Source organism: Triturus cristatus, chromosome 10, assembly GCF_964204655.1.
Source record: "Triturus cristatus chromosome 10, aTriCri1.1, whole genome shotgun sequence".
Taxonomy (NCBI): domain Eukaryota; kingdom Metazoa; phylum Chordata; class Amphibia; order Caudata; family Salamandridae; genus Triturus; species Triturus cristatus.
In genome coordinates, this window is record NC_140593.1 from 97,244,685 (window position 1) to 97,271,434 (window position 26,750).

Here is a 26,750-nt window from a genome sequence, read left to right on the forward strand (position 1 = left end):
TGACATTCACAACTCCCTTGACTCTAACAAATGCTGACTACTCTTCCTCCTCGACCTATCTGCTGCTTTTGACACGGTTGACCACACTCTACTCCTAGACGCCCTACAAAGGCGTATCGGAGCAGATGGCAACGTCCTAAAATGGATCTCCTCATTTCTTCATAACCGCTCCCAAATCATAAAGATCAAAAACTCGATGTCTGACACTTCCCCCTCAACTCGAGGTGTCCCTCAAGGCTCGGTCCTCTCCCCCACACTCTTCAACATTTACATGGAACCGCTCACTGCCATTCTAAAACAAGCACACATCGCCAACCACCTCTATGCTGATGACACCCAGCTGTACCTCGAGGTATCCTCCCTCGATGACATCCTTCGACTCAACTCCGCACTCTTTAAAGTAGAAAATTGGCTAACACTCAAGCACCTCAAACTCAACCAAGAAAAAAACGAAATCCTTGTCTTCTCCAATCATGAACAACCCCCTCAGATCCAAGAATGGATAAACAACCTTGACTCTCTAAACTGCAAACTCACTCCAGCAAAACAACTAAATCACTAGAGATCTCTCTAGACCCTAATCTCAACATGAGCTCCCACATAAACTCCACAGCCCTCTACAGCCTAAAACTCCTCAACAAAATCAAGCCTTTCATACCCCCCAACGACCTAAAAACCACAACCCAAACTCTAGTCTGTCCAGTCTTGACTATGGAAATGCCACACTAAATGGGACACCTAAAACACACATGGCCCCCCTGAAAACCACCCTAAACACAGCAGCAAGAACGGTCACAGGTACCAAGAAATACGACCACATCACCCCTGCATTACAGACCCTAAAATGGCTACCCATCGAAGCACGCTGCACCTTCAAAACTGCCTGTCTCACCCATAAAGCCTTACACACAGGCAAACCGGACTACCTCGCTGCCAAACTCACAAAAGCTGGACAATCAAGAAACCTAAGAAGCTCCAAATCGCCCCTCTTAATCCCCCCAAAAAGACAATAACAAAAAGCCCTCACCCGCTCTTTCTCAGGGAACGCCCCAAAAATCTGGAACTCTCTCCCTACCCACATCAGAACCAATCGCTCCTTCACGAACTTCAAGAGGCAACTAAAAGACTTTCTCCTCAAGCGTCATCTCCATGCATCGGGTCAATGACCTCGAGCTATAGGACCTCCAGCATTCTGATGCTACTCACTGTATTCAAATGTTTATGCTTCTTTTACATGTATGCTGTAAAGTGCTCTGATGCCCCTTTGGGTCTTGGAAGCGCTATATAAAACTCCAAAAAATAAAATTAAAAAAAATACTGATATTTACTAATGGTGCCCAAAGACACTATTTCATTCCAGTTGCATAACCAAGTCAACACTGCTTACTTTTACATTTACCTTGCCAAGTGTTTTATGGCCCAATAATACTTGGTCTGCTCAGTTTGGTTAGTTTGTCCAGTGAAGGTATGTTTATAAATTTCTAAAGCAAAGGAGTCTCAAGTCCATCTATGTTTTGAGTTTTGAAGTGTGAAGACTGGTGGTGCTCATTCACTCTTTTTGCAACACATTGGCCTTATTTCAGTTTGCACAAAGGTGCTTTAGAGCACCTTTGAGATGTTGTAATTGGTTGATGGGACTGCCCTCCTGTGCTCTGTCCTATTTGTGCCTCTGGGTCGCTTGATTGTGGAATGGCTGAAAATAGTAGTATAATAAAATATTAATAATATATGATTTACACATGGGATAAAATACTCCCTCTGTACATTTTAAGGATATTGCAAGTCACTGAGGTGTTCAGTGACAATTTAGTGGCAGAAGGCCTGCAGCCTTGTGCCTTTATTGGCCACGCAACTCCCATGTGACTTGCAAAATCTTTATAAAATATAGTAAGGGGGTATTTTATCCCATATAATGGCGACATATTAAATTTCCCACAAGTGGCCATGTGTTATGTGTCACATCTTTTTCTGGTCCTGTCTTTTTGGCCCACAGCTCTTTGCTTGTTGGGATTTTCAAATTTGAAACAAAACTACATGTACCAGAATGCAATCTGCTGCAGGCTACAAAGGCAGGCACTGTTGTAGGAGTGACATATGACATGGGCCCCTTAGTGGACATGCTTACGCACCCACCTGGAGTTAGCAGCGCTGGCCCAGCCAAAAAACAAAACTCATTACTGTAACTGGTCAAATGTACACAGTCGGGAATCAAGGCTGTCTGTGTTCTTCTGCAACACCTGAGTGCCACAAAGGAAGTCTGACTGTGCGCCACGGTCCCCACAATTAATAAGCCGGAGTGCCAGAGGAGAACCACATTGATGAATAGACCTGCATCAGATCTGAAGTACTGACCGGGTGGCATCTAGCTTGTTTGTGTGGCGGGTCAAGACTGATTTGCATATAGCTGGGCCCAATCTGAGGTGACATGGTATGCAAAATAATGATGGATTGGGATGCAACCGTAGTAATTGCCAGTGGCTGAGATTGATTCAAGCGTTCCATCCATCACTTTCTTTTAATACTTTAGTGTATCGCCCTAAGTGGGAAGGAAAGGCCCAGACGTGGGTCCCGTGCACACTGTGTCACCAGAACCAAGCTATACCTGGCCGATGAGCCCATAACTAGGGCAAAACCAGTCCTGGGCTGCTTGTATTCTGGTTCAGGGAGGACCTGTCTTTGCAGTTCGGTCTGGGCTGATCCGACCGGAGCAGGGTCAAGACTGATTTGCATATATCTGGGTCCAATCTGAGGTGACATGGTGTGCAAAATAACGATGGACTGGGATGCGGCCCCAAGTATTTTACAGTGGTGGAGATTGATTCAAGCATTCCATCCATTACTTTTTTGTATACTTTAGGGTTATTGTGTGGGCCCAAGAGAGATCCCCAAGCTGCCAGAGCCACCCAGGTGCGAGCACCCCAACTTCACCACACCATCCTGGACTGGAACTGACATTACATCAGCTGACCTTTGTGGGAAATGGAAGTCCTTTGCTCACAAATCGGCTGGGCCGGAGAAAGTCCCTTGTCACTGTGATCCAGGAATCATGCAGCACACACCCCATGAGCTGCACAACCCTGCTGAAGTGCCCAAGCTCACTGGCAATGAAAGGTACTCTGCACTCCAATGGGGCCGACAAAGAAGGATAGGAGGCCCATACTAAATGCGAGGAGTAAATTGCCAGAACTGTTCCTCAGCCTAGCTGGTCACCCCCTCCAAGGACTTCCCAAAAGCCCACTTGCTACCCGAGGGGAGCCTCCAAGAGCTAATTGGGAGATTGTGGCCCAAGGTGTTTTTTATGAATTTGTCCCATGGGCGTAGCCTGGCTACCTCCATTATTTTTTTTTTTAAGTTCAATGAAATTTTATTAAGGAATAAAAAGGAAGAATAAATACATAATATCAGCAAGAAAGGGAAGGAAGAGGGAAGAGGGAGGGAAGGGATAACAAGTGCAATATGTAAGAGAAAAGAAAAATAAAGCAAAACAATGATCATGGGCATTTAAAAGGGAGCATAAAAGATATAACAATCATAAGTTATACATCCAAGCTTGAGAAAGTAAATACAAAGCAGTAATGAGAAAATCTTGAATGTGAAGAGGGTATCATGGGGGTTTGGAAACTTCTTGTTGAACAGGCATAGGACGAAAAGAGCGAGCAACACAGTTATTTAAATATAGCGTAATGGGGAGCCATAAGTCAGCATGTCTAGTTGCTAATTGAACAGGGAAAACAAAGGCATTATCAAGTCGATGATTATGGCAGACATTATACCACCACGCTTTAAATGAAATATTGGATGCATTCTTCCAATTAACAGTAATCTGCTGAAAAGCTATGGCCAATAACAAATCAACAATGCGAACCTGCATATCAGCATTATCCCAGCAAGAAGATAGGCTACCCAAGAAAAGGTGAGTGAGAGAAAAAGGAATACAGGTATGGAAAATAACATTAACTTGAGCCCATACTTGTAACCAAAACCCATGGACATGTTTACAAAGAAATATCATGTGGAATAAGGTAGCATTAGGGGTACCACACGACCAGCATACGTCTGGAGTATTAGAGAATCGCTTATTTAATGTGGAAGGTGTATAAAGTAATCTGTTATAAATGAAAAATAAGGATTGTGTCAAGGAGGCTGCTCTAGAGGTTTTACGGAGTTTTGCCCACAATTTATCCCACAGTGATATCGGCCAATCTATACCTAGATCGGATTCCCACTGGCACTCAACCTTGGATTTAGGTCTGGGCAACTTATGTGTGTGGAGGTATTTATAGATAAGAGAAGCCTTGGGAGTATTACGTAGGAAAGAGTGAAGTTGGGAAGTGGGGATAGGTGGAGTAGGAGGAGGAGAGGAACACGCGAAGCGCTCAAAAGACTCCAAGACAGTAGCTTTAAGCAGAAGATACTTGGGGAAAAAGGATAAGGGTAAGCCAAAAGAAGAACAAAGATCAGGAAAAGAGATAAAAGCGGAACCAGAAAAAAGCTGCGAGATCCAAATCAAACCTCGTGTTCTCCAGGATTTCCAATAAAAGGGCTTACGACCAATTAAAAGATATTTATTGTGCCAAATGGTGGAAGAAAGGAAGTCGTCAATTGTCAGAGGGGGACCAGGGGCAGCGGACCCTAAGAGCTTAAGGGTAAACTTGTGAATAGGGGTAGGAAGCGAAGAGGGTTTACGGGAGAAGGCAAGATATTCTGCAAAAGAAAATGGAGAGAGGAGTGTTCGTTCAACCTTAGTCCACAAAGGACAGGGGGAAGTGGGATCCTGTAGCCAAAGGGAAGCTTGACGTAACAAAAAGGCCTTCTGATATGCAGGAAAGTCAGGAAAGTTGACACCACCCTCAGAAACAGGACGAGTTAGTCTGGCAAGAGATATTCTGGATTTTTTGGAGCTCCATAGAAATAAAAATAGAATTGAGTTAATCTTTTTAAAAAACCTCATTGGGATAGTTAATGGAATATTAGACAGTGTATAAAGGATAATGGGGGAAATCATCATTTTAATGGTCTCTAGACGACCCCACCAGGACAGGTATAAAGGATGCCACTTTGCAGTGAGGTCTGCAATTTTTTGTGTGCACTTGGACATGCATAAAGAGACAGTGTCTGAAATGGAGGGAGTGATGTATAATCCCAGATATTTAATGTGAGATGGACACCAAGTGAATTGGGAGGCACAAAATTCTTGTTTGAAAGTGAATTTAGTCAGGGGTAGGATCTCACATTTATCATGATTAAGCTTATACCCAGAAATAGAGGAATAGAATCGGACTTCACCCAGAAAAGCGGGGATAGATTCTACGGGGTTGGAAAGAAAAAGTAAAATGTCATCTGCGTAAGCAGCGAGCTTAATTTGGGAATCTGCAACCTGGAAACCATGAATAGCGGGATTCTGACGGAGTCTGGACAAAAAAGGTTCTAAAGCAAGGTTAAAGAGAAAGGGGGAGAGGGGGCAACCCTGGCGGACGCCTCTGCCTAAATCAAAATAAGAAGAAATTTGACCATTTGCAAATACTGCAGCTCTTGGATGTGAGTACAACAGGGAGACTAAAGAAATAAATCTAGGGCCAAAACCAAACCAAGTTAGGGTATGAAAAAGGTAACGCCACTCAACTCGGTCAAACGCTTTTTCAGCGTCAAGGGCGACCGCTGCAAGGGAGTGCTGATAACGGGGAGACTTTGACAGTATGTTAAATAGGAGTCTGGTGTTGTCCGTAATATGTCGGCCTTTAACAAATCCGGATTGCTCTTCACCTAGGAGATCAGGGAGAAGGAGGTCCAATCGAACCGCCAAAGCTTTAGCGAAAAGTTTATAGTCAATATTGACTAAGGATATAGGCCTGTAGTTCTTGCAATATTTAACGTCTTTCCCAGGTTTAGGTATTAAACAAATATGAGCATCTGAGAACGTCCCTGAGGAAGCACCTTGGGCAATAAAAGTATGGAGAAGGGAATTCAAACGTGGAATCAACAACTTGGAAAAATGTAGGTAAAATTCGACTGTAAACCCATCAGGACCAGGAGCCTTATTGAGTTTGAGGAGTTGCAACGCAGAGAGCAATTCTTTTTGCGTAACGTCAGATTCTAGAGAAGAAAGGTCAAGGGGGAAATTGGATGGGGTATGAATGGTAGAAAAGAAGGAAGCAAGGGAGTCAGGAGAAGGTTGAGTCTCAGATGTGTAAAGAGTCTCATAGAAGCGTGAAAATTCAGCAAGAATGTCAGCATCCACATGTTTCAAATTATCATCAGAGTCATAAACAGATTCAATGTTTAACTTATTATGCTTAATCTTCAAATAGTTAGCTAAAAGCTTCCCTGCCTTGTTCCTTCCCCCATAAAATTTAGCAGTTGACTTCAACAAATACAAAGAGGCATCCTCTGTAGAATTCTCATTAAATTTCATTTTTGCTGCAACAAGGGCTGTCAAGCTATCAGCAGAGTGGGAGGTAAAATATTCATGTTCCAATCTCTTAATATCTGAAAGGAGGTCTTTGGTAAACCGTCGAGCAGACTTACGTTTGGTTGCAACGTAACCAATAATGAAGTCACGAGCTGCTGCTTTAAATGCATCCCAGATAGTGTGTTCCGAAAGGGCATTGTTGTCATTAATCAAGAAAAATTCATCAGAAAAGGAGGTGAAGGTAGCTGTAAACTTGGGGTCAGCAAGGAGGGAGTTATTGAATCGCCATCTTCTAGGACCAGCAATTTTGGGGAATACATCGACACTAGTGAGAACGGGAGCATGATCTGAGAGCAGTATCGGGCCTATCTCGGAGTGTAAAAGTGATTGAGCAAGATTGTGGGAAACAAAAACATAATCTAGTCGTGATTGAGAGCGATGACAGGGTGAATAAAAAGTGTACTCCCGTAATTTTGGATTACAAAGGCGCCAAGAGTCTACTAATTTATGTTGCGAGATAGCATGACTAAACAATTTATGAGGTTTGTTGGGAATGTAAGGGGTCTTGGATGCTCTGTCAATAAAAGGGTCTAGGGGTTGATTACAGTCCCCCGCCAGAATAAAGTTGTAATCCATAAATTTAGTTAGAAGTGGGGAAAAATTGGTCCAAAAAGAAGGTTCACCTGTGGTAGGGCCATAGACATTGAGGAGAGAGATTGGAACACCTCTGAGTGACAGCTTGGCAAATACCCACCTACCAAAAGCATCAGATTCTTGGGTAAGGACCTGAAAGGGAAGAGACTTACGACACAAGATTACTACACCATTCCGTTTACCGTCACCCTGTGAATAAAAAAGTTCACCCACCCATCCGCGTTTAAGTTTAACAGATTCTATATCAGTTAAGTGCGTTTCTTGGAGGAATGCAATGTCCACGTTCAATTTGGCAAGATGTGACAGAATCCTTTGACGCTTAATCGGGGAATTAATACCCTTCACATTCCATGACAATATATTTAATGACATAACAATAGTAATCCCACAAAAAAATGCGGGAAACATGAGTAATGAATGAAGAACCCATGAAAATAGGAGAAGATATAAAGAAAGAAGAAAAAACAGTGAAAGAATGTTGGAGAGGAAGAGGAGAAGAGGACAGAAAGGAGTATATATGCTTTCAAAAAGAAAAAAGAAGAATACAAGGAAGGAATATAAAAATTAAAACAGAAAGGCATAAATAATGAAACAGTAGAAGGACAAATGTACCTAAAGAGATAAGGAATAAATCGCTTACACGAGTAAAAGGTTTCAATACATATGAATGAAAACACGAACAAGGGAAGAGGGAGGAGGGAAAAAGAGAGGAGAAAACCAACAACTGCACTGGAAAGGCAAGGAAGGAAATAGGTAGAAAACATACCTACGAAGGGGAGATACGAGAGAGGGTGGAGGGAGGAAGGAACCACATGGGTGAGGTAGCACATCCAGGAACAACGAGGCAGTGAGCGAGAGACATCATCAGATACGGGAACAAATTCCTATGAGGCGAGAAGAAAAAGGAAAAACAAAGGATTAACACATACCAGTAAAAACTAGTAAAACCACGACTGACAAGGGAAACAAGGAACAACCATCATGCAAAGCCAGTAACAAGTCAGCATAATTGTAACTAGAGAATCAGAAGAATTCATATGAAATGCAACCAAAAGAAAACTTCTGAGAAGGTACAAAAGAAAATGCAGTAGCCTTATGAGGAATATACAAGCAACAGTCAGCCATGAGCGGAAGATGATGGACCGGATGCATCCATGGCAGATGACTTGTGCGCATTAATGAAACTTTGTAAGCGCACTGGATCTTCATAAGTTGTAGTCTTGTTGTTGTATGTAACTTTGAAAAGACATGGGTGATAGAGGCCGTAACGCGCTCCCATTGCCCGTAGATCTGCTCTTAAATTCAAAAAAGCCTTTCGCCGAGCAGCAGTAGCCTTAGCGTAGTCCTGTGCGAAGAACAGAGAAGAGCCAGACCAGGTTAAATTCGGAGAAGATTTGGCCGCTGCTAAAACCATCAAAAGGTCAGTGTATTGCAAAAAGTAGATGATAACCCCTCTGGGTCTCTGAGGGGAAGAAGTGGAAGAAGGTGGTCGACCCAATCTGTGAGCACGTTGGATGTTGAGGGTCTTATCCTGTGACAGATGTAGGAGCTTAGGGAGGAACGATTTAAAGAAGGCGATTGGATCAGACCCCTCAAGACCTTCAGCTAGACCATAAATGCGCAGGTTATTGCGTCGATTCCTATTCTCTAACTGTTCCACTTGTTGCTGAAGATCTGAGATTTGAGACTTCAGATTGGAAACCGTGGAGGATGTCTCCTGGAACGACTGAACAGATTTTTCGATCGAGGTTACCCTTGTCTCCATTTGCGACCAATTGTCCGTAAGAACCTGAAGTTTGATGTTGGTCTCTTCCATGAAAGGGCGCAAGGATCTTATCTCCTCTAGCAATAGCTCCATGGAGACTGGCCCCGGATGTTTAGGAGGAGAAAGAGAATTTGACTTAAGTCTCTTCGTGTTCGGTTTAGAGTTATCTTGCAGGTTCCTGGGGGGATCCATTGGCGTATCAGAGCCAGACAAGTCAAGAGAATCTTCTAATTGTGAAAAAGCAGAAAAAACCTTCGAATTCTTCACAATCTGGGGTTTAGTAGAGCGAGGTAAACGCGACATTGACTTAAGTTTACCCATGTAGCAAAGCCGTGGAATGGCTAACTCAGTGGAGGTCACAGGAAGTAAGAACAAAGGCTACATACGGTATAACACAGCAAAAGAGCATTGGTGTCCGAGTAGTCCATGAGAGGAATGCAGTCAGCTTCACAACAGTTCAAGTGGAAAGTTCGTCAGAGCACATATGAGGAAATGGAGGAAGCCATCTCACAAAGATCCATGGTGAGTAATAGTGCTGAACATAGGGAACCGCCTGGCGTGTTCCAATGCAATAAGCTGCCAATAACAGGGTCAGAGAGGGGTCCAAGCAAGCAAAATCAAAGTCCTAGTATATAAAGCAGCATAGAAACGATTATGTATAACAGAGGCAGTTCATGTGGAGATGAAATCCATGCATTGTGAAGAGAGAAAAAAAAAAAAAAACGTGCGTTTAATAATACAAAAACTCCTCATAAGCAAGAGAAAATATCAGAGCAGGCATGACGTGAGGCATTAAAATGTGTGGTTTCAAGCTTCAGAAAATGCTGAGATAATGTCAGAGGGACCGCAATTCAATGCGCATCGTTCGGCGGATTCAAAATGGCGGCCGCAACCGGGAGAAATCAGTCAGAACTTACGAGATAAGTTCAAAGTGTCACGGAGCCTCAAAACGCTGCCATAAGATACAAATGAGGTCAGGGCATCTTCCGACACTCTTTCCGTTGGTCGTTCCCAGGAGAAGTAAGCAGAAACCGGCTAATCCCTCAAAGCTGCCTCGGAGCTTCACTGAAGCGCCGCCATCGCCCGCGGCGCCAAGCCACGCCCCCGGCTACCTCCATTATTAATCACTGAAGGATATTAGTAACGTCGAGTTAGCCAGAATCGTCCTCAATATCCCACGACAGGACCACATTACCCAGCACCTCCGAGACCTCCACTGGCTCCCCGTCGAAAAAAGAGTGACCTTCAAGCTGCTCACACACCTACAAAGCCCTCACAGCACCGGACCCCAATACCTCAACAAAAGAATCGCCTTCCTCGCCCCCAAGAGAAACCTCCATTCAGCCGACCTTGCCCTGGCCGTAAATCCCCTGCATCCGCAGAGCCAGAACGGGAGGCATCGTAGCCAAGACCTGGAACAGACCCCCCCTCAGCGTCAGACGAAGCCCGACACTGCAAACCTTCAGAAAAGGTCTAAAGACCTGGCTCTTCAAATGACCTCGGAGTTGCTCAAACCCCCAGCGCCTTGAGACCCTCATGGGTGAGTAGTGCTCTCTACAAATCCCTGATTGATTGATTGATTGAGTTAAATTTGTTGCCTCTGAAACCCTTATGTAAAGTATTTCGGGGTTTGATCCCATAAAATATAAAAACACACAATACAGTCTACATACAATAAGAACAATGGTTAAAAAGCTGGACGGTGATAGATGGATAAATATTTACATATAAAATATGCGATATCATGTTATCAAGTCAGTGGCTCCCAATAAAAACGCTTGGCGTTATCTTGTGAGGCGCACTACGTGCAAAAGGTTCGTTAGACTAAAACCAATCAATCTACTTAATTCAGACTTAAATATTCATGATGCATCACTGGAATGCCTACTGCCCACCTTCATTCGGAGAGGTATAACCCCCCTTCTTGTGGTTCTGGGTAGCAGGCAAAAGAAAAAGACCTGAGCAGTGCTTTCTAGTACATTGTTACATGTTTTGCAGAATCCATAGTTGAATTGGCTTCCACTTACACGTGAAACCTTTAATATACATGTTTTCAATTCTGTTTCTGATTTATAATGTTCTGGCCTGGTTGGGAACAGCCTTTTCCATGTAAAGCTTAAAGGAGGGACTGTGCTTTTTAACCATGAATTTATCTGAGAGACTATCTTGTTTAGTAATTCTATGCCACTGTTCTATACCATGATTTCAACAAACAGATTTTATGGTGCTGCATGACACTTCATTAATCAAATAGGGTTATGCCACACATGTTCCAGGTTCAACACTGTTAACCTAGATTTAACATGTCTCAACCATGTCATACTATGGTGCATGTCGAGCTTCATAACTTCAAAAAAAGACTATTCTTAGGAGAAACTAGCTCTGGGTCTGTCCACAGCCTCATCCGTAGGATCAGGGGTAATGGTACAGCTCTGACTTCTATCCATTTGAGACCTTACGTCTAGGTGAAGCGGTAGGCTTGGGGCGCTTCGTGGCAGATCGAACAGAGACTCAAGGAAGTTTGTCTGTCTCCTGGACAGATCTTTACCATTCCCAGTCCCCAAACCTCTGCCACATATAAAGATGCTGTGTGAGCCTTAGCTCATACAGATCTGGAGGGCGCGGCTTTAAACATCTAAACGACGGCAGCAGATGTATGAAGCATGGGGTTTTCAAGTTATCAACCCCAACACCTACATAGTCAAAATGATCAACCTTCTGTAGCTTGCCCCCCAACCTAATACAACGCCTATAGGATTTAATGGGGCTAAGGTTCATATATTTCATTTTTGAGATGTGAATTTCTATGCCTCGTGTATTGCAGAAGTCTGGGAACTTGTCCACTAAGTTCCGAAGAGCTATTGGAAATGAGGAGTGTGTCGTCTGCAAAGAGGAGGACTGGGTGGGGGCGCCTTCGAGTTTGGGACTATCACAGACACACTCGTTTAGGAATTCGATGGCATCGTTAATATATAATGAGAACAAAGTGGAGGCCCGTTGTCCCCTCTTTATACAGGAATGCCTTTTGTAGGTTCACTCCGTTTGTCCCATCGGACCTGGGCATATTGTGCTGATGGAGCCGTATCAGAATGTTCAGTGAGAGGCTTGATGCGCCCTTTGGGGCATATTATCAAGGAGATGCGATTTACTTTATCGCTGGATTACAGCGCCGTGTTAGCGACGTATTATCAATGTTTTGCTAACAGGCGATGCGTAATTCCAGCGATAGAGGCCGATTATCAGGAATAGCACGTGAAAGCCAGCGATGATTTCACATCGCTAAGGAGAAGCTTGCTGATAGGGGAGTGTGGACCTAACCTGGCAATCCACCTCCCATTATCAGTAAGCCTAAGTTAATTTAAAAACAGGTGTTACATCCCTGCGATAACCACGGTTAGCACAGTTATTTTTATCGCTTTGCGGGTCTGCTGCATGGCTTGTAAATATTGCAAAGCCGTGTTAGCGAGGATTCCCTGACATGCAAAGTCGGAAGGAAACACGCGCTAACGCTTGTTGGCGTGTCCTTGTGAATAGGGTGATAAAAAAATCACCACTTTTTCGGCACTATGTGCCGAAAAAGCAGCGATGTTTCCCTTGATAATATGCCCCCTTGACTTGAGGATGTCCCATAGACTTTGTCTGAGGAGAGATCGAATGCTGCCCTCAGGTCAACAAAGGCTACATACAGATGTTCCATACTGAGCCTTATATATTCCCATGTGATTCTTATGTAAAGTACTTTTTCTTTTTCACAGTCTAACCACTCATTGGACATTGAGCTATGGACATGTATTGGTTGAGTTATTGAGTTTCAAGTGTCTAACTCCTCTCCCTCAAGTGAAGCTTGGGTTGCTCCACTTTGCTACCCAGAGGGCCGAGTGCCAAAAAGTTGCACTTTGAGCTCCATCGAGATGGTAAACCCCAGACCGCGCGGCAAAAGGCTCCGACTGTCACATTCTGAGCCCAGTCACCCCTGTGTAGTGATGTAGTTGTCCACAAAAACTCCAGGAGGCGTTGGTATTATCCAAGGAAGGTTTAATGGTTAAACTTCCAATAAATTAAATTGTAAGAATCAAGAGTTGAAATGAAAGCGACTGAACAAGGTTGAAGCCAGCAGATGACTGACTCTAGTAGAATCTAACATGCATGACATCATCTAGTTCTAACCTAGAATCATGGCATTTAAAGTAACAGTGAGGAATCACAAGTAATGAAGAATACTACACCCGGTCTGCCCTGGGACTCCAGAAAAAGTTGCCACACCTGTAAAGAGATGTTCTAGTCCAGGACATTCCTTTAACAAAAGCTTCATCTTCAGGTTTTATAGACTGAAGTTCAACAGAGTGGGTTCAGGACTACAACTCCCAGAATGAGTTGATTTATACATTGGGACAGTTGTTCCAGTGACATGGCTTTATCTGGTAACTCTAAATGTACTGCAGACAGGGAATTCGCCACTGTCTTGGTGCTCTGCGGCTGCTGTATTTGGTATGTTTTGGTCCTGCCTCTATAGATCTGTGATGTCATTTTGCTCCATAGATTTGTGTTCCAAAGGTATCTGCCATGCTCCTATGGAGCAGTGATGTCACGGTGCTCTGTAGCTCTCGTGTTTCATAGGTATTTAACCTGTCACTATACAGCTGTGATGTCACGATCAGGTGTAGCCAGGGCTTTAAGTGGGCCGGGTCCTGCCGGTGCTCAACACCAGCAGTTCTGAAAAGCAGATGCCGAGACGGGGGCCTCGGGCTCTCCATGTTTGCCCTCACCCTCGGTGAACAGATAAATCTCAACTCTGCAGCTGTGCCACCCTTCACTGCCTCTGATGCAACTTCAAAGGGACTTGTTAAAGTTCTTCCACAGTCTCATCATTTCAGAATGGAAGCATGTGCAATATTATGTATACAACGAAGCCCTAGTTGTTACAGCTAACAACCAGTGGCAAAGCCAATTGTGCTGTCTTGTTGTAGGTGTATGTTCCTTGCTGTAGTACATATCTGGATGCAACGATAGAAACAGCAAAATGCCAGTCGGGCGGCACACTACGCCAAGCACAGATTTTTAGCTTGGTCGTTTTTAAGCCATGCCCTTAATTACATCGGCCTGCCCCTTTAAGGGACCCTCAGGTTTTTTCATCCCACTTAGAGCCCTGGTTGCAGCTCGTTTCTTACATAACCATACACTGAGCGGCAGATTTAAAAGACCCGACGTATCTCTGCATTTTAGCAGAGATGTGTCAGTTCAATTACATCACGCAAAAAACCCTTGCGCCACCATGGATTCATCGCATTTCCAATGCCGCGCACCGTGGCGCAAGGATTGACAGATGCGTCACGCATCTGTTGGTGTAAAGGCAACGCATTGCTGGAATCATGTTGCAAGAGCGACACAACTCCAGCAATGCTCAGAAATGCCTGTTCCTATTGTGCTGCGTCCCTTAAGGTTTTGACGCAGTGGCGTCATCGAAGTGGTGCAGTAAAATCTTTTAGATTTCACTGCGTCACTTTTACGAGGCTTTCTTGCATCGGAACGCCCACCCTGCATACATTATACCTGATGCAGGTATAATGTGATGCAGGGCTTTACAACGTGACGCATCTCCCTAGATAAGTCACGTTGTAAATGAGTTGCAACGTGGCGCATTGTTTACGACGCCACTGCGTCACAAAAGTGATGCAACGGCGGCGTAAAAGTGTTGCAAGGGGCTTGTAAATCTGCCCCTCAGTTTCTCTTGGGTACGAGCTAAGAGTAACACCATTGTTTCTATAAAGACTCAAAACCCACGCATACTGGGACCATACGAGATATACCTGACCCGTCCACCAGTACCTGCTCATAAATGACTTCCTTCATCGGCCTGCTGATCGTTCAGCTCAGCAGTCGCACTCCACGGGTCCCCAATCATGGTGCAAGATCTTGCCGATGCCGTACAGCATGAACTAAAGGCATTCACGGAGCCAATAGATCTCAAAGGCAAGGCTTATTGGATTTGCCATTGCTTGTTTTTAAATATGAACTTAGAAACATTCCTGCTTCCCCACCCCCCACAGCAACAACAGTGCCGTTAGTGAATTAAAATGCAAGTCAGTAGTTATGTGCACCCTATATGTGGCCTTGTATCTTATTATACTTGGAGCACCATTACAACCTATTACATCAAACACAAGATGAGTTTGGTACAGCATAGATCCTGAGCTCATGTAATCTGATGGTGCTCTTGTTTGCAATAACTACAAAAAAAAAGGTTTCATGGACTAAAGTATTTTCCAAGGATCACACAATTTGGTCAGGAGGAGAAGCGGGGATTGATCCCGGGTTTTAGGGGTTCACAGTGTGCAATTCAGCCACTAGAAGGGCACCTCTCTGGTTTTACATCAAGGGTTAATGTTGGTCTTTAATTCTGGGCACATGAAGTGAGAGCTTGAGTGGCAGGCCGAAGCCACATGAAAGCTTGGGTCATTGTGGCTCCAGGGGTCAAGAGGACAGTAAGCTGACCCAGATTCAGGCCTCCTTCTTGAGCCTGGGTTCAAGTTTTCAGTGGCTTCCTGGCCTCTGCTTTTAGTCATCACAGGGTTTGAACTATGGGTCAGATTTACAAGCCCCTTGCGTGACTTTTGGGGCACCGTTGTGTCACTTTTGTGATGCAGCCACAACGTAAATGTTGCGGCCCATTTACAACGTGACGCATCTAGGAAGATGCGTCACGTTGTAAAGCCCTGCGTCACATTATACCTGCGTCAGATATAATGTATGCAGGCTCGGTGTTCCCACGCAAAAAGCCTTCACTGTGTCAAAATCCCTACGCCTGCTCAGACCAGGCGTAAGGAATGACGCAGGGCTTTTTGAATGGGACTCACCCATCTATTGTGGCGCATTGCTGGAGTTGCGTCACTTTCATGAGCAACACCAGCAATGCGTCACTTTTGCGCCAACAGACGGGTCAGAATTTCTGACGCATCTGATAATCCTTGTGCCATGGAGCACTGTATTGTAAATACAGCACATCCATAGTGGCACAAGGACATTCGGCGTTGTCGCAAGGAAACTGACGCATCTATGCAGATGCGTCAGTTCTTTGTAAATCTGCCCCTATGTGTACAGATTGCAGGTATTCAATGCAAATGGTACATTTTCTTTTCACCCATAAGTATCTGATTTTGCTCTGTTGTTCATTAAACCTAAAAAGGGTTTCTATACCTGTTCCACATGCACCAGTCTGTTAAGAAGCACGCATAGTACTCTAGCAAATGTATATGCAATGGCTATTTTGATCTTTTACTTAACATTTTTACTGCCAGCATGGCGTTTCCACGTTTATGCAGCAGCAGTCTCTCTCTCTGTCATTTTATATCTGTGATACATGCTTGCTCTAGAAAATTAAAAAGTTAACCATTCCTCTAGTGTGCAATGGGCAGACATATTGTCTGTGCCAATGCTTGTTGAGGAATGCTGTTGTCAGTACACTCCTTCCTTAGGAGATGTGGTGACATGTGGGGCAGTGACAGGCTCTGTGCATCAACCTTCGTTCGTGTTTGTGTAACCACCTGCTGTCTTCGTTCTCCACAGATCCTGCGAATTTGCACCCGGTACACCCCTGAGCAGGACACGATGACCTTTTCCGACGGCCTTACCCTCAACCGAACCCAGATGCACAACGCGGGCTTCGGGCCACTCACCGACCTGGTCTTCACTTTTGCCAATCAACTGCTGCCTTTGGAAATGGACGACACGGAAACGGGTCTTCTCAGCGCTATTTGTCTCATTTGTGAAGGTGAGAAGTGGTGGGCACCTCAAGGAAGTCATTCTAGAGGCAGCCTACGAAAAACCGCAACTGCGCTCTGCCCTTGCCCGGCTGTGGCACCTCCCCACAGGACTGGCAAATTATGGGGGGCAAAAGCCTGTGGACGAATGAGCCCTGTGGCACGTGAAAGGACACCCTGTAGATTGCGGGGTGTCCCATTCCCTGTATGTCTGAGCTGGCGTCTGGAATGTTGAGAGTGAATGATGCAATAGGATGCTGGTGCTTGGTGGGCAGTGGAGGGAGGAGACATCCCTGGCAGACCCTACCTGCCATTGCAATAACCTCAACTTGAAATAGAGAACTTACCTCCTACCCGAGTGGCTCTAGTGTGAAGACCCTGCCCTCGGATTTCAACTCACCCGTTACCAGGGAGCGTTTGATTTCAGAAACCATCTCCATGCACCGACAGCCCCAAGGCACTGCTTAATTTGTGTCGGTGAATAAAGCTGAAGGGCTCCAGCATATATTTTTGGATACGGGGTCGTAGTACAGAAGTGTCCCAGGGGCACAATGGGCGTTTGGGCCCACTTTGGGCACCCCTGAGGCACTTTGGTATTACAGAAGGGGCCGCAGACACTTGTGCGGCCCCTTCTGTAATACCGATAGCGCTGGCGCACATAAAGCACCATTGCTATCATCAAAGGGTGCTCCCTCATTTGCATGGGGGCATGCACGCGAGGGAGCACCATTGCTATCATCAAAGGGTGCTCCCTCATTTGCATGGGGGCATGCACGCGAGGGAGCACCATTGCTATCATCAAAGGGTGCCCCCTCATTTGCATGGGGGCATGCACGCGAGGGAGCACCATTGCTATCATCAAAGGGTGCCCCCTCATTTGCATGGGGGCATGCAAGCGAGGGAGCACCATTGCTATCATCAAAGGGTGCCCCCTCATTTGCATGGGGGCATGCACGCGAGGGAGCACCATTGCTATCATCAAAGGGTGCCCCCTCATTTGCATGGGGGCATGCAAGCGAGGGATTCCCTTTGTCCCTGTGCCTGCGCCGTATTACAGACCACGGGTGCAGAGGCAAAGAAGCTGTGTGGAGGCCCCCTGATCGCAGCCCTCTGGAGGGTGCAAAGGGGGTCCCATAGACCCCCCAGACATCCCCTTGCAGGCAGGTGCAGTCACTCAGGATGCCGCCTTCACTGTGAAACATGGAGCGGCTTCACAGCAGCCACTGCGTATTTCACATGAATGTGCTGCCCTGGAGGCAGCACATTCCTCCTAATACGGCGCATTTCCTTGTTTGTGCTGGGAGCAAGGAAAATGCGCCGTATGTATGATACGGCCCCAGGACTTGCTTTTTATCATCAGGCCTCGACCCAGAGGGAGAGAGAAAGATAACAAAGGGAGAAGGAGGAGGTGGCAGAGAAAAATAGGAAAGCGGTGATAAAGGGAGAACACAGGAATGAAAAATGAACATTGAAAGAAGGGATAAAGGGACAGGCAGCATCCGGTGGTGGATTAAAGAGGCGCAAACTGGAATCAAAACGACACAGCCTTGGTATGTGGCGCCTGAGCTTCAGCAATGCTACTAAGCACAGCATCAAACCCCTCAACTAAATGTTTAACACATTAATTGCTGTGGGCATGTGGAGGCTGATCACCGACAAGCTAGTGGGTCCGAAAGGCCAGTAATGATTGGGGTGAGTTGGTTGCATCACAAGCTAAGTGGGTGCCCTGTGTCACTTCAATGCACTGGGGCCTCATTCAAGGCATTTTGGCGTAGGGCAGCGCAGCAAGGCCCCCAGCTGTGCTGCCCTACGCCACAGTGAAAGGGTTGGAATGCACCGCATTTAAGTGATACGCTGCAATTCTGTCCTTTCTACCTGTGCTAGTGCCTCTTTGGCAGCCTAGCACAAAAGAAGGCACCGTCCATTGCAGGCAGGATTGTTTTTGTGCATGAAGGGTCACCTACCTGCACAAAAACAATCCTACGAGGCGTTTTCCTCTTTCTATGTGACAGCAGCACACATGGAAAGAGGATAAAAATGAGGAGAAATTAGCATATTTCACCTCATTACGGCTCACCTCGGGAGGCGTACAGATTTGGTGCTTCCCCAGATTTAAATCACTTTGTAAATCTGGGGCAGCGTCAAATTCCATTTGTGTTGTGTGGGAAAACCCGCTGCAAAGCCCATGCAACGCCTCCTGGGTACAGAGTAAGTCAGCACAGCCATTTGGGCCGCATCCGCTCCAGCACTGACCTCCCGAGCTTTAGGAAGCTCCTTAAAACTTGGTTGTCCCGACAAGCCTACGATTAATTCCCCTGGGTCCCGGCACCTCTCTATGTAGCGCCATGAAACCAATCTGGTGTACGTGCACTTTACAATTTTTTTTAACATAACATCGCTTTACTCATGATTTATGAGGCCACAGTGTGGCTCTGCGTGGCTTCATAAATCGCAATGAGAGCCCTGCATCACGCAAGTACCACTTTATGTGGTGCAAAAGTGACACGGGGCTCTCATAAATTAGCCTATTAGGGGTATATTTACAAGGTAACGGTGCAGCGCGGTGCTGTAAGCCATCTTGCTGGGCCAAGCTGTACCACTAGGCAAGTGCAGGGATGCATCGTATTTACAATACAACGCATTCCTGTGCTTTCCTCTGCGCTGCTGCACAATAGGCTGCCTAGAGCCAATGCAGGCACCCTTGCACCGTGGAGTAAGGGTGCCTATGTTGCAGGGATGGTTTTTTTTGTGCAGGAAGGGATAACTTCTTGCACAAAAACAATCATTGATGGCATTTTCCTCCTTCTATGTGTGCTGGAAAAAACAAGGAGAAATAAAGGTATTTCACCTATTTGCGCCACTTTTATGCCTGCCCTGTGGTGGCGTTAGAATCTGATGCATTCCCAGGTTTGCAAAACCTTGTAAATCTGGGACTGCGTCAGAATGCATGGGTGTTGTGGGGTAACACCCACAGCAACACCCATGGAACGCCCCTTCCACACAGCGTAATGCGTGGACAGGGGCCATGTTTACGAGGCCATGAAAAGTTACGCAGAGTGACTTTCCTTGGGTTTTGTAAATATGACTCAGTATTGTGCACCACTGGAGCGTTAAAAAAAGTGATGTTCCGTGGCACACGAGGCTTGTAAATATGCCCCTGAGTTTGTGGTTTTATACAGCGCAGGCAGGGCTTGAAGCGCATCAGGGCGCTTCACAGAGCGAAAAGAAGGTTCATAACATTGGGACCTAGCGATTACAGAGAAAAGTCAAAACACTGGACAACATCTCAAAGTTACATTGACTACATATATTTGTAAACAATTCTTCAGGCTGCACCTCAAACTAATGAAACACAGAGTAAGCTAAGGATATAAGACCTGTCTCACGGGGGCCGGGGGCCTAGACTCAACATAGCGGAAGCCAATGAGGCGGGCTGCAGGAGGGGACCAGTGTGGTGAATGGGATGGTGGGAGTCCGCTGTGAAGAGATAAAGCAAAAATGTGAAAGCTGAAATGCTTGTATTAATCTCAGCCACTGGTTTTTAAAAGGGGTCACATTCCGGACCATCGTTTTTTGCCCACAATGCCACTGCAGACAGAGACTAGACATCTGCTATGCTGTTAAGAGCCAGACAGTAGGATCACGCATTGGAATCACACCTTCCAGTCTTCAGTGGCACGGTAACCACCGAGGGCTCCCTTCCATTGGCTGAGAGGGTTGCCTGGGTCTTTGCCCTTCATTTCACACACAGTTAACCAGGTTAAAGAAAAGTCCAAAAGGTAACTGGCAAAGTTTGTGTAGAGGGTAAGCGACCTGCTTTCTCCTCAGAGAACACTCTCTGGCCTGCCCTAGTACCCCTAGAAGTGTACCATGATTTCTAGTTCAATCTACAGCGCTTGATTCCTCGCACCCTCACCCTTCTGCCCAGTTTCTCTCTCTTGCTCCAGCTGCCCTCTTCCTCTCCCCCTCCATCTGTAGAGCAAGTAACAGCCCACCACATGCTCTCTCCCCTGACTCCGCCAGGTGAGATGCCAGTATTTTAGGGAAGGCAACTCCATTCACAAGGCTTTTTCCTCAATCTTGGTATCCTGTCCTCCTTTCCTGCCGAGTCTGGTGGCGCACTGGACTGATGCGTCGACTGTAGGGGCCTGTGTTTTACCTCTTGGTCACAGCTTCCAATCCCGCCAGTCCAGTCAGTCTTTCATATTTCTGAGGTCGATAAAATGAGTACCATTGAGTTGGGTAACAATAAACATCTGTTATTCAGCCCCAAGATAACCCTGGGTGAACATGCGCGTTTACAAATTGCTATGTTAGTTCCTCTCCACTGACTCCCCTCCCCGCCGCTGCAGCGTTTTGAGGCCTACTGTGAGTGTACTGTACAACTAACTCATACAACACAACTAGACATAAACGATACACTTTCACTTACCACCTATTCACCTTTGTATCCAAAACAACCTGAGGGCGCCCTCTTGTGGTGAGACGATGCACACACTGCTTGATGCTAAAGGATAAACATGCCTGTTCAGTTGAGAGCCTGACTAAACTATGTATAATTGTATTTACATAGTGCTTACTACACCTGACGTGGCTTTGAAGCACTTTTCAGCGAGTAGCACGCTGCTCAGGAACCCAAAGGGTTAGTGGTGGATTCGTATCACTCCAGTTTTGGGAATCGAAATGGGGAGCCTGCGTGCATTTGGCAGCTATTCATCTGGGTGAAGAACTGCATGAGTTATGGATGTCAAACCAGTGGTTTAAATGGTAAAATATAAGTGCAGGTACTAATTAAAATAGAGGTGTGTCAAGTGGGCGGGGCTAGGGGCGGGGCGAAGGGAAAGATATGATCATACCTAATGACTTCTGTACCAGCTGACGACATGCTCCTCGGAAGCAGAGCGGCATCTGCCCTGCACTGGAGGAGAAACCTAACCTGCGTCTGCCGTCCTCTGGATCAGGGTATCGGTACTCTCCCTGGCTACAGAGAAGTACCGGTACTGAAGGCAAAAAAAATCGGAAGTGCCGGTACTCAGTACCGGTGAGTACCGGCCCATTTAAAGCACTGTGTCAAACAGAGTCCATTCTGCGGGAAAGACATTGGGTGGGAGTAGGAGTAGAGGTGTGGCACAGCGGACCGGGTGGCTGACTCCAGAACACGGGCTCACCGGTCGATCGCTGGCGGCAGCTCAGCTCAGCATCATGTGACTCTGGGCAAAAGCTCACTCAATCTCCCCGATGGCCCCCAGCGCCTAGAGACCCTTAGAGGTGAGTAGTTTACGCTTTACAAATACCAGATTTAGTGCTCCCTTGCAATCGTCATGCTGCTTAATACACGCATACAAGGGCTTTCGGTCAGCCCTCTCCATCCATTGGTCTGTTGAAGTGTCATTCATATTTTATTTTCACACACCACCTCACACCGCACACTTTCAGCAGCATCGTGCCCCTGTGCTCAGCCACTTACAAATCAGTTAACTTTATTGCCGAAGCTGGTGAGTGAATGTCTGCTTGACTTCTGCTTTCATTGCACGTTTCCCGATTTATTTTTGCTTATTATTATTTTTGCCAACATATGCACTCCAACTCAAAATGTCAGCAACTTTACTTTTTATTTCTTTTGAACTTTGTTTTAATCCCTACTGCATATGTTTTTCATAGCAATTAAAGAAAAATGCTTGCTTTCCATGGCCAGACTTACTAAATGTACCCGCTTTTGTTTTTGTTTGATTCGTAACGGTCTCTATGTTTACCTTGCACGACGCCTGTGGTCCCCACTCCTATCTTTTGTTGCTGGTTTGTACAGAGTGAAACTAAAAAACCTAGCTAAATCGCGGATTTTCCCGTTCAATAGTGTGATCTTAGGCAAATATTTTATTTCACTAAAACTCTTTTCTCGTGATTGTCGCGAATGACATTAAGAGAACAAGGAAATTCCACCACAGTGGCGGGATATCCGTGTGCGAAAATTCCGTTTTCAAGGGTAAAATTCTATGAATCAGGCATTGGATTTTGCTTTCACAAATTGTTCTTTTTTTGTCCTTTGCTTGAACCTAGACGTGCAACATCGTTGAAGCTCGGGTCATGTGTGTTTATTTACATGTTTTACCTTCATCTTTAATTCACTGCTGCCATCGTGTGGTTATTGGAGGTATTGCAGGACTCTAATTCGAATCACGATCGAAACTAGTTCTGTAAAAAGCAGCCCTGTCAAGATTTCCTTTTCTTGAAAGGTAGTCATTGGAAAGTCTGATTGAGTTTTTAATTGTAGATTGATTATATACCCTTTTAATCGATTACCGTACTGTAATGCTGCACAGTTTGCGCTTGTTGTTTGTTTTGGCAGTCGTCCAAAGCGGTCTGTAGGCAAATAAGGATTTTTCCAATACTTTCCGCTGACTTTGAGAGGCCCGTGGGGCTGGAGCAGAGTCAATTCCTTTGTGTCTTCACTCCAGTCTACCATACCACGAGAGCTATCAGCCTGGCTCCCGATTGCCCCTTAAATGAGTCTCCCAACAATTGCAATATAGCGCCTAGAGCCCTTGCTAAAGCGCCACGGTTTCGGGCCTACTTCTAAAACTGAAGGCCTCAGGTCAGCTGCTTATTCTAAGCCTGTCTCCCGGCGCCCTTCTCTGTGGCTGGACATCTGCATCACAAATGAACGGCGGGGGGGGGGGGGGGGGGGAGGAGGGCAGGTGGTAACAACGCGCAATATGTGGGCCTCAGTGTCCTAACGTTTAAATCCAGGCAGGTCTGGTGAGCGTGACCCCCAGTGTGGGTGCAGCATTCCACTGGCACTCCGAGGCTACCTTGATGTGCCCAGAGACGGGAGACATGTTTTGACTCAAGGGCTTCCCTCAACACACGGCTTTAAGTGGGATGAAAAAACAGTGTGTGTGTGGGGGGGGCTCAAACGGGCGTGGCCAATGTAATTAAGGGCGTGGCTTAAAACACGTAAGCTTAAAATCTGTACTTAGCATAGTGTGATGCCCGACTTGTATTTTGCGGTTTCTGTCATTGCATCCAGATGTATGTCACAACAAGTAACATCATACCTACAAGACAGGACTATAGGCTTTGTCAATGGTTGCTAGTTGCATAAGATAAATAAGCAGCAACTTTGGTTTGTAAATAATATTGAAAAAGCTTCCACTTAAAGCCCTGGTGACACCACGACAATGTTGTGGCTCCTAAGTCTCAAAAAGAGAAGGGAAATCTGGAGAGAAAATGACTCTCTTTAAAGGATTTCCCTTCCACTACAATGCTCACCTGCCATGACGTCATGCCGTAACTTCTCCACTAGTGAGAAGTGAGCATTGTGAGCAGCGCACATCGATGTGCCTGCTGTCACTGCAGCCCGGCAAAAAACGGACTGCCTGTGCCAGGGCACAAAACAGAGCGCGATAGAGACCCGCTGGGAGGCCTCCTTTAAACAAGCATTTGCAATGCAATAGGTTTCGCATTTATGCGAGTTTAAACTATTGGCATTTAAAATAACAATGCCTTTTATTTATGTTTTAACCCCTTCGGTGCTCATGACGGAACGGTTCCGTCATGAGCCACGGTTGAGCTGTGCTCATGACGGAACCGTTCCGTCATGACCACGCCCGCGCAAGATTCCGTCAGCACAGCGGCGGAATCTGCGCAGCATGGAAGGGGTTAAAAACCAAAACATAAATAAAAGGCATTATAATTTACAATGCCAATAGCTGAAACTCTCATAAATGCGAGACCTATTGCCAGGGGCGTAACAAAGCCCCCCGCAGCCCCCGCATTGCGGGGGGGGCCCCCCCGAGCTAGAGGGGCCCCCTCAGCACAACAGTAGTCATCACAGAATTTTTAGGCTGTGAGTGGTCACTCGGGTGCGCGCTGGTCCGGGAATGCTTTGGGAGGTTTCTCGCGCAGTTGCTGCTACTAATTTAAACACTTGGATTTTCACCGACTCTGACCTCGCGCGCAACATTTCAAGTGACCTCATCAGGAGTCAGTGACTGCCCGGCCAATGAATGAGCTTGAGTTTCAATTATCTGAGCGTGCGCACTGCGGCGGCTGCAGTAAATAACGTTTTGCTACTGGCGCGAGTTATCTGACTCACAGCAGTGCACGGTGCAGCTGGAGCCCAGAGTTTAGCACACATGACCAGCCGCACAGAACCATGATGATTGCCTGGGAGTTTCCATTGGTTGCCATCTGCTGGCCACAGGGTCGTGGCGGTGGGTTTTAGTCCAAGTCCAGTCGTAATGTTGCAGCTTGTCGCATCGACGTTACCAAATTGCCCTGCTCGCTGCAAAAAAGTAAGTGTATGGGCAGTGTCGATGACTTTAGTTGCTGCTTATGCCAGTAATTAATTTGCTCCTGTCACAAGTTCAGCAGAGTCGCCCCAGCTCAGCTCTGTGAATGAGTGGGTGCCGGGGGCACCGTGCGAGCAGCTTGTGTGATCTGGTCAAGCTATTTCTACGGCTATGTGACAGCCTCAGGCTGACTACCTGCGCCGTGCAGCCGCGAGTAAACAACTTTGTAGTGTTCTTTTTATTTTTATAATACAGCCAGCCTGAGGCCGCCTGGCTGTGACCTGTGTGACGGACCTGTGCCTCAGTCTGCCTCACCCATGTGGGACAGAGAGCGGCCTGGAGCCATAAGGGCTGTAATGCATGACCATGCTATTATTAAGATTGCAAATGCCAGGGTAGGAGCCGGGGGCCGAGTCGGCATACGCTGGCTAAATGGCACCATGATCTACTTGTTTTTCTGCCGGCCCAGCAACACATGTCCAACTAGTGCATGGGCTCGATGATCAATTTCCTGCCTCAGCCTGTCCGGTGCAGTGTTATATAAATACAATGGTTCTGTTGGGAATTTCTAATTTCTTTTAGAAAGTTCAAAAAATATTCATTACCTGCAACAGATATCAGATAAATGAGGAAAGAAGCACACACCAATAAAAAGTTAGCAATTTGGTAATTTAAGGGAATAAAGTATTATGGGCTGTCGTAGTACATAAGTTCAAAAGAGCAAAATATTGGTGACTTGTGGTGATAAAGTGACATGTGATGATAAATAGTATATACAATACATTTCAAATGCGGCAAAAGTGAATAATTAAAATAGAAAGGTACATTATTTCTTGATATGTCTTTATGGTTTTTCACATATGCTACAAGATCCTATGTGAATTAATCTGTGATCAGAAGCATTGTGTAGACATATAAGGGTGCGTCGACGTTTCGACCCCGTGTACTGCGCAAAATATAATAAGCGTCACGGCGGGTCTTCCTCAGGACAGTGCAGATGGGTATACAGCCCAGGTGCAGATTTTGGTTAATATCTGCGGGCGTGAAGGTTTTCTTAGTCAGAGTTGTAGTCCTGGTGAATCAGGAGGAGGCCTTGAAGATTTCAAGGATCTTTTAGGTGAAAGGATGATGTCTTCAATACATTTGGGATTTTAAGCCAGTCGCATCATTTACGCGATCTGTAGTTCAGCACGTCTTGTCAGCTCTCAGTCCGGTGCAGTGAGCAACAGCATTGATGCCTAAGTTAAACAACAACAGTCGAGTGTAATGAATGCCAGAACTCTGCAGCACTGAGCCCCAGTAAAGATAACCTCTGCCTCAGCCTACCACGCCAGCACCAGCAGCATTCAGCTGTCGTATCAGAGAAAACAGCACTAGAAGCGCGACTCCGGTACAGTAAACATTTTAATATCCTGGAAGTCACAAAAGGTATTTCACCCATATCTGTACATAATTTAAACAGTGCATATGATAAGAAAACATTATAAAATGTGTTGTCAAGTCAAGCTGTCCTAATGACCTCCGACTGATAACGTAAACAAAGACAAAGTGCATTTCAGAAACGAATATGGACAATTTCATATAAAGTTCCCTTAAAAATCAAGTCCAGGCCTTATTAACTGTTAAAACCTGGAATGGTTGCCGGTATTTTTTCTGCAAAAAGTGGCAATCCGAAGTGATCCGCCAGTGTTGAGGCCAGAGTTAGAGGGCAGCAGCGGAGTGCAATGTATGCCAGCACTCTGCATCATTGAGCCCTTGACAGATGACAGTACGATCATCTTAGAAAGAGGCGGTAGGTTAGTGAACTTCCTTTCCAGGTATTCTATAGTAGTTTGAATATCTTTTTTAAACTACTCATTACTTGAAAGTGTGTA

At 45.8% G+C, this 26,750-nt stretch overlaps 1 protein-coding gene across 4 annotated transcripts in view; it reads left to right on the forward strand.

Moving 5' to 3' along the window:
- Positions 1 to 26,750, forward strand: part of RARB (retinoic acid receptor beta) — a 1,132,713-nt gene that overhangs the window by 1,044,419 nt on the left and 61,544 nt on the right. For all 4 annotated transcript variants that reach the window (XM_085630534.1, XM_085630535.1, XM_085630536.1 and 1 more), the window contains one exon: positions 16,392 to 16,596. In XM_085630534.1, coding sequence (XP_085486660.1) covers positions 16,392 to 16,596 — 205 coding nt within the window. The remainder of the gene's footprint in view (positions 1 to 16,391; positions 16,597 to 26,750) is intronic.